Here is a 15,809-nt window from a genome sequence, read left to right on the forward strand (position 1 = left end):
CGCTCTAGACACCGCGGATCCGAAAACATGACCTCGCGGACACCATACTGCCCAGCAGTGACCAATAAAAGTTCCTTCCACGATGCCACCACTCTGTTTAGAAAATTCGTTAACGTGTAATTCGCTGCCTTTCAGAAAAACCTACCGGTGTTTTAAGTGTTTCTTGAACATTCAATTGTTTGTGTTCAGTGATCGCTCGCGTGAATGTTAGTTTATATTTTAGACAGAAGTGCGCGTTCCCTTTCCATGAAAGTAGGTAAAGGCTGTATTTTCTGTCAACGTCGCCGTCGTCGTCGTCGTCGTCATCGTAGTCATCATCATCATCATCATCATCATCATCAACAACAACAACAACAACAACAACAACAACACCTTTTGCATATATTTCTGCTTCTATCTGAGCTAAAGTTGAAAGGAAAAACAAAATAGAAAACAGATTCTTAATTACCACAGATTTATCATCACCATTTATTTTACATTTAAGCTGCTCGCATAGAAGCAGAAGCAGGTACAAACATTTATAAATTTAAGCCACATCACAAGACATGGACTGTGAAGTGAAATACTATACATCTCAAATTACAGGGGGAAAATGGAATTGGGAAGGACACGCGGTGAGTAAAACTGGTGAGTAGAAGCGACTGGTGGACTGCGTCAGTAGAGGAATGGAGATCAGTGTATCGTATGATGAAATAACGCGAGAACTAGGGAACTAAGTGGGGACATGAAAGAATAACATTTCTGCGCAAATAATAGTCAAATGGAGGTTTTACGCCCCGAAGTTATCACATTGGCTAAGAGGCACGCCTTACTGCAGGGCTGGGGATTTATTTTGGCCGCCTAAATCTCGCACAAAGGCGTTTGCCTTTTTCGACTCCGCAAAAAAAAAAAAAAAAAAAAAAAAAGGCCGCGTATCTGCTCCTTTCGTTGCAAATGTCGACGAAAGACGATAGTCTTTGTCGACTTTTGGCAAGTAAATGCCTCCCTCCGCTTTCACGCTCACCTCTTATGTTGTTCCTCTTGCCTCGCGCTCCTCCCAAGTTAAACATGCTAAAGGTATGCTCAAGTCAATTTAAATATACCGCGTTGCACTGCTCCAGGCCGGGTGCCGTACGGCGGAATCGAGGCACCCTACTCACGCGTTTATAGAACCCCGTTGCCCTATTCCACTGGCGTTCCAATTCGAAACGTGGAACCTATCTAGTGGAACCTTTCTCTTACTGTTGCTGCCTGCTTTCTTAAATTCCCCCAGAAGCTACAGTGGTGCGGAAGAAAGCAGGCGACAGCGTGATTTTTTTTTTCTGCAGTGGATGTAGTATTTCATTTCGCAAAAATCAAGCATTTATGAATTTGTTTATAGAAGAACACTGTAAATATCCCTTGTGTATTAACTTTCTGTCTTATATTTGCGTAATATCTTGTTCTTGTTCAACAATGTTGACAAGTATGAACATATAAACCGGACTTAGGCGTTTAGATTTGGCTGTGAGTATATAAGACTATTGCTCAGACTTCGCTTCACTTTGGCCGGGTGGCTGAATCGAGTCACAGACAGACAGACAGACATACAGACAGACATACAGACAGACAAACAGACAGACAGACAGACAGACAAAAAATTCTGGGTTTAAGTAGCCCAAGAAAGACTATCGTCTTTAAAATCCCGTCACCGGCAATAGAACCCGCGACCTCGGGCTCTGCAGCACAATGCCTGAGACCCTAAACCACTGCATCCGGTAGGTGAAGCGGACGCGGGAAATGAGGCAATTGGCGACCATTGGGGGAAACCTTCCTCCCATTCTTAATGAATGAGTGAGTGAATGAATGAATGAATGAATGAATGAATGAATGAATGAATGAATGAATGAATGACCAATGGTTTTTGGTATACCAGTTTCTCGCTTCCGCTGTTCACCTTCCTGTGTGCTTCTTGGTACATAGTCTGTGAGGGCTGACAGTAAACGAAAGGGAAGATAAAAGCTTTGCCTGCGTGCAACATAAGGGTACAGGGTCACTGAAGCGTACCGGATATAAGTATCTCCTACGCCTACGTAATTGTTACCCTATTTACACAACATAAAAATGCGCTTGCCAACACTTCTTATTTCCGCTGTCTCGTCGGTCAGGCGAGGTTGGAAAGAGCAATCGTGGACACCCGAATCGGACGATGAACCCGACGCCTTGACGGCGGATTCCGACGACGGTGCTGACTAAGCTCAGCGGATGCCGCCAGCGCAAGTCGACTAGCCGCGGTGAAGCCACGACAGTCACCTGTACCATTCCTTTTATTGGTTTCTTTTACCGCTCAGTTCCCCTGAATATCATTCCACAGGAGCCACAACAGGGATGCCCAAGAATCTCATTTAAACACCTCCGAAATGCTCTTCAACCTTCTCATGTCTTTTTTTCCTTTTGTCGCCGATAACAGAAAAATTACTCGCACACACTTGTACACGTACACACCCACACTTAGGCGGAAAGTTTTCATTTTCCCGGGCGAAGGGGGCTCCCCCTCCCTCCCTCCCTCCCCCCCCCCCCCTCTCTCTCTCTCTCTCTCTCTCTCTCTCTCTCTCTCTCTCTCTCTCTCTCTCTCTCTCTCTCTCTCTCTCTCTCTCTCTCTATCTCTATCTCTCTCTCTCTCTCTGGTGAAGGGGGCCCTCTTTTTATGCCTCGGGCCGTGACTTGAGTCACTGCCCGGGGGTTAAAAAGAAGGTCCCCTTCACCCCGAGTAGTCGGAGTGGCGCTGGCTACCACCCCCAAGCAGAGGAAATAATTACCTTGAGATAAATACCCAAGAAGGGGGAGGGGAGAAAAGCCCCGCCGGTAGCGTAGTGGTCATCGCACCAGACACGTATTCTGGAGGTCGTGGGTTCGGATCCCAACCGGCGGGCATTTTTTCTCCACTTTCGTTCTTTCAAAAAATTATATCTCTTTCAAGAATAAAAAGTGACCAACCACATTTTCCCCTTTGCTTTGCTTGACTTTCTTGACTGCCTATCCTTATTTCTGATTTCTGTCTTCCTTCAACGAGCCCTTTATTTCCCATTCTGATAAAGCGTCTATTTTTTTGTATAACTATAAGGAGTTATTATAATATTGTATCAAGCTTTTCTCAGTGTCATGTGCTTGAATAATTTCTTTACTCGTCTATTTAAAATAAAAAATGTGCGAACTGCCATGTTGTCAACCTATGGGGGTAGGGGCCCTTGTCAAGCTGTTTTCACGGCTTTTTGTTCCGCCTCCTCTTTCTAAGGAAACATAGATGATGATGGTATGTGTATACACATAGATTCATATCACGTCATTCACCCCACTGCAGTTGCAGACCATGATGATGGTATGATAATAATACTAATGATGATGATAATAAAATGTACCCATCATCATCATCATGTATGTCTATATGTGATATGTCGAGAGAGAGAGAGAGAGAGAGAGAGAGAGAGAGAGAGAGAGAGAGAGAGAGAGAGAGAGAGAGAGACTTTTATTGAGTCGAGATTTCGGCGCACTTTAACGATCCCCACATGGTCACTATTAATCTGGTGTCCTTCCCTACGGCTCGCCTCAAGTCCGGTTGTAGAATTCGACGCGCCGATTCTGATTTTCAGTGAATGCGGCTTGGTCTCGTTTGCAGTACTGAGTGAATTATATATATTTAGCACCTCTGCATGCAAGTGACGATGTCTTCATCCCTGAGAAATGTAAATTACTAGTAGAGCTTCTTTTTCCAGGAGTCGTCAGGACTGCCTACAGGAAAGAGCAGCAATACTGACACACACAACACTCGCGAGCATTTGACAAGCCGCTGATAAAAAACCCTGCCGAAGGGCTCACCCAAGGCGACAGCCATTTTTTTTCAGGCTCAAACACGCAAGCAAAACAATTTAAAGCGAGATCAACATGCAGCAACATATTCATCCCCTGTGTATAGGCTGGCTGTAACACTGGAAAAGTATGGGGTTAGTAGGGTCTGTCCTTAAGTTGGAAAAAATATAATTTATTCCTGTGTGTATATTTAAATTTATTTTGTGTGTACATGGCCTCCACAGTGAAAAGTTACAAAAATGAAATAAAATGTGAATGCGCAACCGCCGCTGGTGTTTTTAGGGCGCTTGTCCTCCTATGTTATGGATTTTAAGGAATAAATGGAAAGTACGAAAGTAAGCCGCGCACGCCTGTGCCAACAATGCGAACCCACAATGCGAACAATGCGATCCGAACCCATGACCTCGTGAAGGTCGTGTGTGTGCGTGCGTGCGCGTTCGTGCGTGCGTGCGTGCGTGCGTGCGTGCGTGCGTGTGTGTGCGTGCGTGCGTGCGTGCGTGTGTTTGTGTGTGTGTGTGTGTGTGTGTGTGTGTGTGTGTGCGTGTGTGCGTGCGTGCGTGCGTGCGTGCGTGCGTGCGTGCGTGCGTGCGTGCGTGCGTGCGTGCGTGCGTGCGCTCCTGTTTTGGTCGGGCAATAGGGCCTCGCATAAAGGGCACTTCACGCCTCTAATATTATTTTCTTTACAAGCATGCTACTTGGCTAAAATCGCCGATTTCTTTTCAGTCGCCGCCACTTTTATTAACCTAGAAAGGGGGCGCTCAATGCCGCTGCCCGCGTCTTTTGCGTCTAGGCGGTTCCACTGTTTAGTATTTCCAAATGTGTACACCACTGTTTTCTTGCGGAACCATTGGCTTATTTTGATCTCAAATGTAACTCAGAGACTGCAACTGCAGTACTTCTTATTAAGCTCAACAGCGCTAAATGCCCCAGCTTGAAAAATCGTGCCTGTCGTGTGTGAAGCCAGTCAATCACGTTCACAAAGCGAACGAATGCCGCGCGACCAGGAGCATTGCTGGGTAGAGTTGTTCTGTCGGGATGTGGAGCCTTTTAATAAAGACACACAGAGAGAGGTGTTGCTAGTCAATGCTGGTAACCACATTACCAGAATGTCTCTTTAGCAAAATGATGGTGACTTTGCTACATATACACAAATAGAAACGATGCGATCTCTGATTAAGTGCTCGTGGTGTGCTTTCTCTTCTATCTATACTTAGGAATATAGGTAGGAATTTGGAGGGGGGGGGGGGGGGAGAAACCCGAATAATAGATTAATTATTGTGGTGAAAATTATTATACGGCGCAAAATTTAGTTCGAAGTTGCAAACCTGAGAGTGAACAAGTGAGGCATAAGTAACGTTTAAGAATTTTCGGACAGTCATTCCCCTTAGTCGAACAATACGAACGCGAACGTCCAAGAGGGGCATCTGTGATTACACAATTTTTCATCACCTACTTTTCATCTGTTTATCTGCCAGCAACGCGCCGTGGCAGCCATCATCAGCCTTTTCTTCAACGCTTCCCGGCTCATAGCTCGAGAGCAGAATTTAAGAATCTCCCGTGCGTCTGCTTTGCCGCAGAGCACCCCTTTGACCAGCTTTGGCGAACAATGGTACCATTACTGTGAATTATAGTATCGTGCATATAATTGGTGGCGTGGACCGTAAAAGTGACTTTAAGGGTCGACCATTATACGAAATGTTGGCGTGACATTTCGCATTGCGCAATGCTGCAGCGGAACACATTTTGAATGATGTCGTTTACCGGGCTACGGGGCTGAACGGATTTTTTTCCCGCTAAACACGATGGCTGGCAATTTAGGAGTGTTGTGGTGAAGCAGACGCTCAGTACACGACAGACGGAACCAACGAGTCAGGAGGAGGGACTCGCGTTTGGAACGAGACTGAAGGAAACTAAGTGAGCTAAAGTCAGTGCGTCCTGTGTAGGCTATATCACCTGCATGCTCAGTTTGCAGCGAAGTAGCAGAAACGCGGAATCCATTTTTACATAATTTTTAAAACTTACTTTTTTAAATACTTTTTTAAATTTTTAAATATTCGTTCGTCTGCGTCCCCGCAGCGCGTCTGTAGTACCAATCATTCGTGTCATAGGATCCATGGCGAGGCCCAGCAAACCATTTGACCCGAAAAATGTGGCCAACGCTGGGACATTTCGCGAGGGAAGTACGACATTTCGCAGGTCACATTTTTCGAGGTCAATCGCAAGTATGGCCTTGTTACTCCTCACATCGGCTCTCACGAGCGCAGCGATTGGTGATTCAGATGCACTGCGCGGAAGCGAACGCACGAGTGTATACTTACAACGGGCTATCAAGTTTTGCCTAGCGTAATGTCTCAGAGTGCCCCATTAAAAGGCTGGTTAAGAAAACCTCCGTTGCCGTGAAACCCGCTGTATTACTGCGACTAACTAATCACTGAACTCTCATAGTTTCTTCGTTGTTTTTACAACTAAAATAAATGGAGAGGGGGGAGCTCACCCGTCCGTGGCTACCAAAGGTGTTTTAATTAATTCAATAATTAATTTGTTCGTTCGTTTCCTCGTTTGTTTGTTTGTTTGTTTGTTTGTTTGTTTGTTTGTTTGTTTGTTTGTTTGTTTGTTTGTTTGTTTGTTTGTTTGTTTGTTTGTTTGTTTGTTTGTTTGTTTGTTTGTTTGTTTGTTTGTTTGTTTGTTTGTTTGTTTGTTTGTTTGTTTGTTTGTTTGTTTGTTTGTTTGTTTGTTTGTTTGTTTGTTTGTTTGTTTGTTTGTTTGTTTGTTTGTTTGTTTGTTTGTTTGTTTGTTTGTTTGTTTGTTTGTTTGTTAGAGTATATCCTGGTTCTAACAAAATAACAAAATCGCTTCATTCGAGTGCTCGCTATATTCGAAGTTTCGGGTGGTCCCAACTGTAGTGCAGGGAGAGCAAACCATCCCGCTTATAACTGAGCACCGCATATAACGAAGTGTATATAACGGTAACTTACCTGTCCCGAGGACTTATTTATAAGGAGGGTTTACTGCACATTTATTTCGTATCAAGTGGGCCAGAGGCCATGCTATGCAAAGGGTAAAAAGGGAAAGGACATGAATGACACGTCGGTGCTTCATGAAATATGCGGAGGGGTGTTCTTGGAGGAAACTTTCCCGAGCATTGAATGCGAGAATGAAGCAACCTAACACTCACTATGATGACACAGTGCATAACGTTCTAACCGAAATAGGGGAGTTTTTCGCGGCGCTCAACTTGCTTCAGTAGATCTTAAACATGTTTCGACGAGGGTTAAGAGAATAAGTAATGAATAGCCGGCTCATTAAAAGTTATTACTTCGTCAGTACTAAATCTAAATTGTCGTGGGCGCCCCAAAAATAGTCGATGCACTACAATTGAGGGAATCATTGACGACATTTTTCAGCAAATTTCAAATTTTCAAGCAGAGATTTGATGTGAGATTTGAGTTTGAACACAAAAGTAGGCCCTTTAACAGCTTTCTCGGTGTTTGTCGCGGGGTCAGAAGGTTTTGCTTCACGTAAACAATTACAAATACAGAACACACCGCTCTCTTTCATTTTCCTGGCACTTTTTCGCGACGTCAGCAATACTGAGACGTGAGCGGCATAGTATAGTGGCCATTGTAAAGATACAAATCGAATAAGTAGTATTTTGCGGCACCTCAGCTCTTGGACGCACCGTAGGAGAACAATACAAATTAATTTAGACCATCTCTGGACTCTAACGGGCTTTAAATTCAAAATCAGCCATGTGTACCAAGCTTGGAGGAAGTCGTAGAACCCTACGTGGTCTAAACTATTCAACGACCCTCTAATACGGGGAACATTGCCGCGCAGCTTTGGAGCGTTGGATTCGACATTTATTTTTTTGACGTTTGCAGGACATGGCGGAAAGATGACGTCCGGGAGAACAAACCAGACAGAATTTTGCACTCGGGTCGTAAACGTAAAGACAGGGAATTGCTTCAAAGCGGAATTATCGATGACAAATGGCTTATTTTTCCCACGGTCATAAATAAACAAATAAAATTTCGATGAAGCGGGCACAACAAATTCAAAAAGAAACTCTGTTTGACGTTTCGAAGCTACACGTACCGGGGCTATAGCGGGCAGTACCACTTGAGCCCCTTTGACACGCACCCGGCGCCGCGTACACGGGCGTCCATCTTGACCTCCGGTGAAACGAACTGGCGGACGCTTTTTTTTTTTATAATTAGCGACCAAGCGCTGCCGGCTGCCTAGTAGAACAGGTGTTTTAAATTGAGTCTGCGAGGGATGGTTAGTTCTTCAAAAAAAGATAATGTGGACATAGTTGTATGATCTCAGAATTTATGGTGGCTCCTAATGCATTTCCAGTGTCTAAATAACCTTGGATTTCTTTTCAAACGTGTAGGAATTCTGGCGCCGAAAAAGTGGCTCCGCCACATAGTTATTCACAATTGTATAAAGAAACCGTGGTGACAACGTGTCCTGCCGCCCCAAGGATACACTATTTCCGAGGACGCCGCTTTGAATTTTCTTGAAATTTACGGACCAGTTGAGTAAAATAATAGGTTTCTAAATATTGAGTATGTAATTAATTTCTGACAAAGCACCCGTATTTTGTATACTACTTCCGATGAAAATTCATCATTACCGTAGTCAATAATTGCAAATAAACCTTGATATTTGGTGTTCCAACTGTAATGATGGACCTAGAACAAGGTAGGCTGTCGAGCCCAATTCGCACACACTGTCGACGCTTCGAAATTGGCTCTACTGGTCTGTCCAATTAAGTTGTTACTTTGTCCATTCACCGAGTTGGAATGAACCATTATTAGTGTACCAGCTGGCCTGATAATTGTCCACTGCAATGTGGAGGTCATTCTGCAGGCGAACCGAGAATCGACATCGCTGTCGTCCAACCCTCCCCTTCTTCGGTGCCCCCCCCCCCCCCCCCCTTTCTATTGCAGCCGGACAGTGTAGTTTAGTGCGACGTTTATTCATTGATCAGGTTCACAGCCATGGCGAGGCTCTGACGCATATAGCTAGCTTGCCGATCCCTGTCGCCTCTGCGGTTTAGGTTCCGAAACGTCTCGCTCGTGAGCTCTTGGCACGGGCGCGGCAGGCTCATGGCAGTAGCCAAGCTAGCCTGATGGCGCTGCCTCTGCAATATAAAATTGAACTTTCCGATATCCTACCGTCAAACGTTTACTTCCACACTCAGTATGGAACGTTCTAACTCAGTGCTGCGGCTATGAGTCATCTCAGCATAGAGCAATGTCTGTTTCGGCCTCTCGCCATTTGACAGCACTTTATTTTTTATTTAGTTTCCTTTGCCTAAGCTCGTTCATGCGGATTTCAGAGATGAGTTGTTTTTAGGTGTTTTTCTTGTTTTTATATTTTCTTTTCAGAAGCAAGGATTCCTGCTCATCTAACCTGAAGAAATGTATCCACATAGCCTGTCTATACAGGATGACTAAAGCATAGTTTTATTTCCTTTCTTGTTGACCTGTGTGTTACGTTCCAGAAATCAGACTCTGGTTGTTGTCTCAGTTTTCAGAGCACCCCCCCCCCCCCCCGCGCGCGCATTGCGTTACAGTTTACGTCGTTGATATACACAAAACAAGTGCGGGGTCCACCAATCATATTACCTCTGCACCATGTGCCGCTTACTATATCGACGAAGTGCCGGACGACTTGTTCTCGGACCCTCTTCGAAAGGATGCTGTGGTGTGCGCGATTAAGGCGCCAATTGCAACTTAGCCAACTGCTGGTACATTCAACAAACTTGTCTTTGAGCGGTTGGGCCAAGTTATGCTTAGAGCCCATTGAGGAACTCTCGGAAGATGTTTTGCAATTTTGTGATTGATTGGTTGGTTGGTTGATTGATTGGTTGGTTGGTTGGTTGATTGACTGATTGATTGATTGATTGATTGATTGATTGATTGATTGATTGATTGATTGATTGATTGATTGATTGATTGATTGATTGATTGATTGATTGATTGATTGATTGATTGATTGTAGGGTTTAAAGCGCCGACACAATGCAGGTGATGAGGCGCGCCGTAGTGGAGGGCTCCGGATTAATTTTGACCACCTGGGGATCTTTAACGTGCGCCGAAATCTCGTACACACGGGTGTTTTTCCTTTTCGCCTCCATCAGAAAAGCGGCCGCCGCAGCCGGGAATCGAGCCCGCGTCCTCGTGCTCAGCAGCACAATGCCTGAGCCACTGAGCCACCGTGGCGGGTGTTTTGTTTCGATCAGTATATGTGCAAATTGTTTACCGGGGCCATGCATAACACTTTCGTTTTCAGTCTCACTGAAAGTTTGTCATTCTTACTGGCGTATGCCAGTAAGAATGGCTATCTCTTATGAGGAGTGTGTCGCCTTTGTCAAAAGTGTCACTCTTCATCACGGTTGTCCCTTACGTCTACGAAATCCCTCGAGGATCTTGTACGTCGCGGCTACGTTTTGTGGCGATCATGAAAGTAACTAAGCTGCACTGTATCCCTTGATCCTTGGAGCAGTTTTGTTTAGAACATGTAGTTGCATCTGGCAACCGCTGAACTGAATCAGCGAACACCGACCGCATGCATTTAACAAGAACCGAAGGTAACAGCTGCATTCTGCCCCCTACGGAAATGTGCACGAAGCGAGGATTGTCACCGCACTTATTTGTCGCGGAATGATTGGGCATTTTGCTTCGCCAAATCTCAGCAATTAAAAAAAAAACTGCGATCCTATCTCTGCACTTTATATTATTTTTATCAAGAGGTAGATGTACTCGGAGCACAGCCTCTTGTGCCATAAAAGCAAGTTTGCCGCGCAGGTTTTTAACTGCGCATGCGGGGAAAACAGCATTCCACGAGAGGCCTCGCAGTACTTTTCTCGACGAAATTTTCCAGAAGCGCCCGTCATTTCTAACCGTTGCACTGAATGCCAACCTGATGCTGTGCTCAGGAACGCAGTAATACTCATTTCGCCGTCATGTTCTTTCTTTGTTTTTTTCGGGCAATGACAGGAGCGCGACGTCGCATGTGCGCTGACCCCGACGCGCGCAGTTTCGCCCGTCATCGTGATGGCTGGTATGTGCGCGCGGCCGTAAATTCATCCCGCGATGTGATTCCGCTCGGACTCGGGGCAGCTGTTGTGACGTGACTGCTGCATCGATGCGGACGAGCAGGCCCGCTAGAGCCGTGGGGCTTACTGCGCTGAACCCGATGCCTCATCCCATAGCTCGCACTGCAGTGCACCGCACACCTGTTTCGTGGTCCGTCCATCCGTGGTTAGCCTTCCATCGAAACGGGAGGTTAATTGGGCGGCCAATGACACAGCCTCCCACCACTTGAAGCGGAGGGCCTTGTTCAGAGTGTGTGCAGTGTGGTATACGTAACACGCGATAGCCACACGGGACCTCTGCTGCCGAGCCATAGCTGCGCAAGACTCTGATTGTGAGAGATTTATAGGTGAATGCATGCTCCGCCTGGACTGTTCTGACCCAACGCAGAGGTCCTATCCATCAACTCGTTTTACTAGTCACAGTAAGCGGCCTAAAGAGGCCGCAGGGGACTTTCCTGAGAAATGTTTGCTGCACGATGGAAAGCTACGTCAGTCGGGTGCACATGTGAACTACGTAGCTAGTGTACGCAGGCCGATATAGGCTGCACTGAAAGGCCGGCAGATAACTGTCACAACACCTCTCCATCAGATGAACGGCTGCCCGCGGGTTTTCAGTGACCGTGTGGCGATGATGCGTGGTTACATCTACCCCTCGCCGCCGCAAGAGCGTGTTGTTGCACGCGCTATACGGACCGGCGGTGGCTCAGAGGCCATGACGTTGCCCTGCTGAGTACGAGGTCGCGCGTTCGATTCCTAGCCGCGGCGGCTGTTTCTTGCTGGGGGCGAAAAACAAAAACACCTGGGTGCACCAGGTTACAGTCCTCCTGAAAGAACTCCAGGGGGCCTAAATCGATCCGTAGCCTTCGCGCTTCATAGCCCGGGTGTATAGTTTCGGTACGTAAAGCCTTAGATTTTGTCGTACGTGTTACCAGCATAATGACTCTAACCGGGCCATATGGCAAATGTTTTCGGAAAAAGATGCTGGAAAATAGTCCGTCGGACTTTGTACGCATAACATATGTTGTCGCGCATAGTGCCTTCTCGCTCTGACAACATGCGCGTCACTGTCACAGCTGTTTCAGGGCACCACGAACCTTCACAGTTGCTATATGACGTGTCACTGGAGCGGTCTAGTCTGCTTCTGGGTGGCCCCAGTTCTTATGACGTGTCGAGAAGATTGGTGGGCCGGCAAAAGACTCAGCACTTGCACCCACTTCGCGTATGAACCCGCCAAAAAGGGCGCATAACTTTTGAACTCAAAGAAGGATTTCTTTGCCATGCGTGTTCTTCAAGCTCTCTTCTGTGTGGAAGAGAGGTTCAAGCACCACCCGCAGGCTTCTTACACTATGACAAATATTGCTTGGATTGAGACTTTGCTGGTTTCCTAATGCGTTGAACTCCTTTAAACAACTACAACAATAAGTGAACAGTTCAGAAGGTTGCCTGCATTTGCTTGCTATATAATTAATTACCACGCAGGTCCTCTGCTTCCCACAGAGACAAATTTTCAATGTTAATAAGTCTATTTCTAGCTTGGACGTTTACACATAGCAAAATCATAGCCAAAACATAGTATGTTTTAATGTCACAATCTGTTAAATATAGATGAGCTATATGCATCAATTGTGATTTCTGCTAAGCTCAGTTCATGTTGGTGAACGGCGACGTTTGTGCGGGAACTAAAGGAAACGTAAGATCGTTCATCTGCGTTGGCAGCTGTGATTAACTGGAAGCGAAGACGATAACTGACCAAAACATGCCTGCCCTTTTCTCTACTGGTGGAACTTTTACCGCGCCGCCGTCAAGAAGCTTGCGGAGACTAGAGACGTCTACTTGTCGCGATAGTAGTCAATCAGGCAGCGCCATGAATTTGATGTGAGGGCGCTTGTACGTACAGGAGCCCCAAAAAGTAAACGGGACACGGCTTCGTGAATTTAGAATATTTTTATTTTATGCCACTGCCAGCATAAATAGAATATGTGCGGCCCGATTTCATTTTAGAATGACTTTCTTGAAAAGTCACTTAGAGGTTGCTGGCTAGGCACCTGGCGGAGAAATGCCCTCAAAATTTCCCACCCGTTTACTTATGGGGGCACCTGTACATATCGGTGGTGGCGAAAGTGACGACGGTTGTGAGAAGGCAGTTTCGGCACCGGGAAAGGACGAGAGCGCATTCCGCGAGGCTCTACTTACTTTCTTTCTGTTTCTCTCCGTGTCGGAAGCCGGCAGCACTCTCCATACAGCGGGCCGTTACCCGGCGGCACGCGTCACTTTCGATCGCGACAACCGGCAAGTGGGCTTTTCCGTTCGCAAGACCGCACGTGGTTCTCGCGAGCATCGCCAAGACGGCGATCGCCTCGAGGTGGTCGGCGGGCGAGAAAGCGTGACGCAACGCGCGCTCATCCCACGGCCGAGGGAGGGAGGCTCGGGAGTACTCACCTTGTCGACCTCGTCCTTGGGCAGATAGAGGGCTGCGGCCGCGGAGGACGCGCACAGGATCAGGACCAGGAGCCCCGAGGCGCCCGCGCGGGCGGCGGCAGGTCGTGGCATGGGATCGCGTCGTCGGCAGACCGTCTGCGGCCGAGTCGCTGCACGACTCGCGGCCAGACATAGGCAGGAAGGGGAACAGATGCGCTTCCAAATGACGACAGCGCGCCAATCGGGGAGGAGGGGCTCGTTAAGCCTCTCCGCAGATGCGCTGCTCTTCTGCCGTCGGCGCGCCAGTCTCTGCACGGCCAGGTTATCTGGTGCACCGGGACCCAGGCGTGCCCGGCGCGCTGCGAGCTCGCCACGGACCACGCGGCGGCGGACCGCTCCGCACTCCTCACGGCCACTCGACGCCGACGCGAACGCGAGCGAGACGGAACCACCGCCTCGGAATCGACTCGTAATGTGCGGCTTCTCCAAGGGAAACAGCAATTTCCCAGCGGGCCTAATCTGTTGGGACCCGCGCACGCACGGCCCGCTTTCCCTTTCTTTTCAGGGGAACTACTAGGAAGCAGCTCATCGGACGGCCGGCACTGTTCGTTTTCCTTTCTTTTTATTGCTTTGGTTTCACGCAAATACGAAATTTTTGATGCTTCTCTCAGCTTGTGTAAGCGGCGGGGGAGAGGAGTGTCGGACATGAGGCAATTTGTTTTTTTTTTTTTTCTTTTTTTTTTTTCTATTGTGAGCTGTTGCGGAGCGCCAGCGGCGAGAGAGCCAGGCGGGGGATTCCGTGTCGCTTTTGGCATGTCTTCACAAAGGTCGCGCCACCCCGATCCAATCAGCACGGCGACGCCCGAGACACTTTCTCGGCCTCTCCGAACGAGGTCAGAGCTCTCATCGTTGCCGACTCCGACTGTCGCACCCTCTGCGCTCACTGCGCCAGATGGAAGAGGGCGTACACGGAATGCAGTGAAACGTCGTTGCTTTAAGCGGCGCTTTCTGTCGGCAGCGCTGACCCATTTGTACAGACGGGAAGCTGCGAAAGCGTTGTCACGTCACATGCGGTCTCCCGTTTCGCGCCTTCACGAAAGCGACGGCCGACCGCTGGGTGCACGACAAGTTGCCCGCCTGCATACGCTCCGCTGCAACACAGTGTGCGTTCGCTGCCCGCCACTGTTATTATTTTCTGGTGCGTAAAAAAAATCAACGTTCCTTTTTGAAGAAAAGAGGCTATAACGCGAAGCTTTCTCCAATGCAACCTGAGTCGAAGTCCGAAATCGAAACTGCTTCCACAGTGTCGAAATGGCCCAATCGGAGAGATGTTGACGCATCAGAGACCCAGGGTCGAGTCTGACCACGGGAAGCGTTTTTTAATGCTTCGCGTTTCATCATCATCATCATCATCATCATCATCATCATCATCATCACGTGCCCTTTGCGGAAACGTACTGCGTAGAGTTGGCTTTCCTGCAGTTCGTTTAAGTGTTTCGATCTATGGCGCAGGTGAGGCGAAGGTTATATAACGAAGAAACCCTCTCCCCTCCCCTAAGAAAACAAAATAATAATAGCGAAATATTGAAAGCTTCAGAAATTAACACGGCCGATGAAGAGCGCACAATCTCATAAAACATTCTTGTAAATCGGTTCTGAAGTATTGCGAATATAGGAGCAAATTATTCAGGTTATTACAGCAAGTTGAAGCCGCACTAAAACGTACAGACTTCTCACGAGCTTACTAAATGGCCGCGTCATTTACTTTAAGCTTGCCAGTCGAAGGTAGCCGTAGTCAAAGTCGTTCCTCCACTCACCGTTCGGACGAACCGCCCTCCACATAGCGAGCGGCCTGCACCGCAAGGAAGCGAAACCGCGGGCAGCGGAAAAGGCTGGCTCTCGCGACGCTATAGTTATTACGCTGAGCAGGGGCCGTTACCTTCAAGTCGCCGATGGAAGGTAATGCGCAGATCACGGCACCCTCGAGACTACTGTACTGAGAAGGAACTTTTCTTGGGAAGGATGCCAGCAGCTTCAATGAATTTCTACCCAAAGAACGGGGAGCAGGGAACAGGTTGAGCGCTACATAGCGCAATTCGGTACACGTGTTACTCCTCGCTGTGTGGTATAAAACGGAAGAAGCGTGGTTGTTGTTTAACCTACCCAAAGCCGCTCTGTTGACTGCATGAGATAAGGGTTTTTCTTGCGTACTCCAATGTCATGGAAAGCTCTATGCTTGAAACCAAGCTAGTACTTATGTTACGTTGACAGGGTTGCACACAACCTTTTTTACGTCGCTTTTTTTATCTCATTCATGGCGAAAAAAATAATTACTGTGAAGCTTTTTTTACCACCCAGTTTTTAGTTGCATGGATGTCTTCTGCATCCGTAGCCATAACCTCCTGGCTAGAAGTTGATTTCGAGTGCACCTTCGCCTCAACGCTTGGTAGGTTTTTGTTCTT

The 15,809-nt window shown here is 47.4% G+C and overlaps 1 protein-coding gene and 1 non-coding gene across 5 annotated transcripts in view; one reads left to right on the forward strand and one right to left on the reverse strand.

Annotated features, from left to right (window-relative positions):
- The window catches only part of LOC144156158 (trypsin-1-like), an 83,868-nt gene extending 68,108 nt beyond the window's left edge, over positions 1–15,760 (reverse strand). The window contains exon 1 of one of the 4 annotated variants that reach the window (XM_077688000.1): positions 15,699–15,760. In XM_077688000.1, coding sequence (XP_077544126.1) covers positions 15,699–15,743 — 45 coding nt within the window. In that variant the 5' untranslated portion in view covers positions 15,744–15,760. Of the gene's footprint in view, positions 1–13,368; positions 13,975–15,510; positions 15,678–15,698 lie in introns of those variants that run through there. The other 3 variants (XM_077688001.1, XM_077687998.1, XM_077687999.1) reach the window with 3 other exon arrangements.
- Positions 2,818–2,890, forward strand: Trnat-cgu (transfer RNA threonine (anticodon CGU)). Its single transcript has one exon. It is a non-coding gene; the product is annotated as a tRNA-Thr (tRNA).
- Positions 15,761–15,809: the final 49 nt, after the last annotated feature.

The sequence above is a fragment of the Haemaphysalis longicornis genome, unplaced genomic scaffold (genome assembly GCF_048455015.1).
Source record: "Haemaphysalis longicornis isolate Haplotype H1 unplaced genomic scaffold, Haemaphysalis longicornis Haplotype H1 scaffold_1, whole genome shotgun sequence".
Classification (NCBI taxonomy): Eukaryota; Metazoa; Arthropoda; class Arachnida; order Ixodida; family Ixodidae; genus Haemaphysalis; species Haemaphysalis longicornis.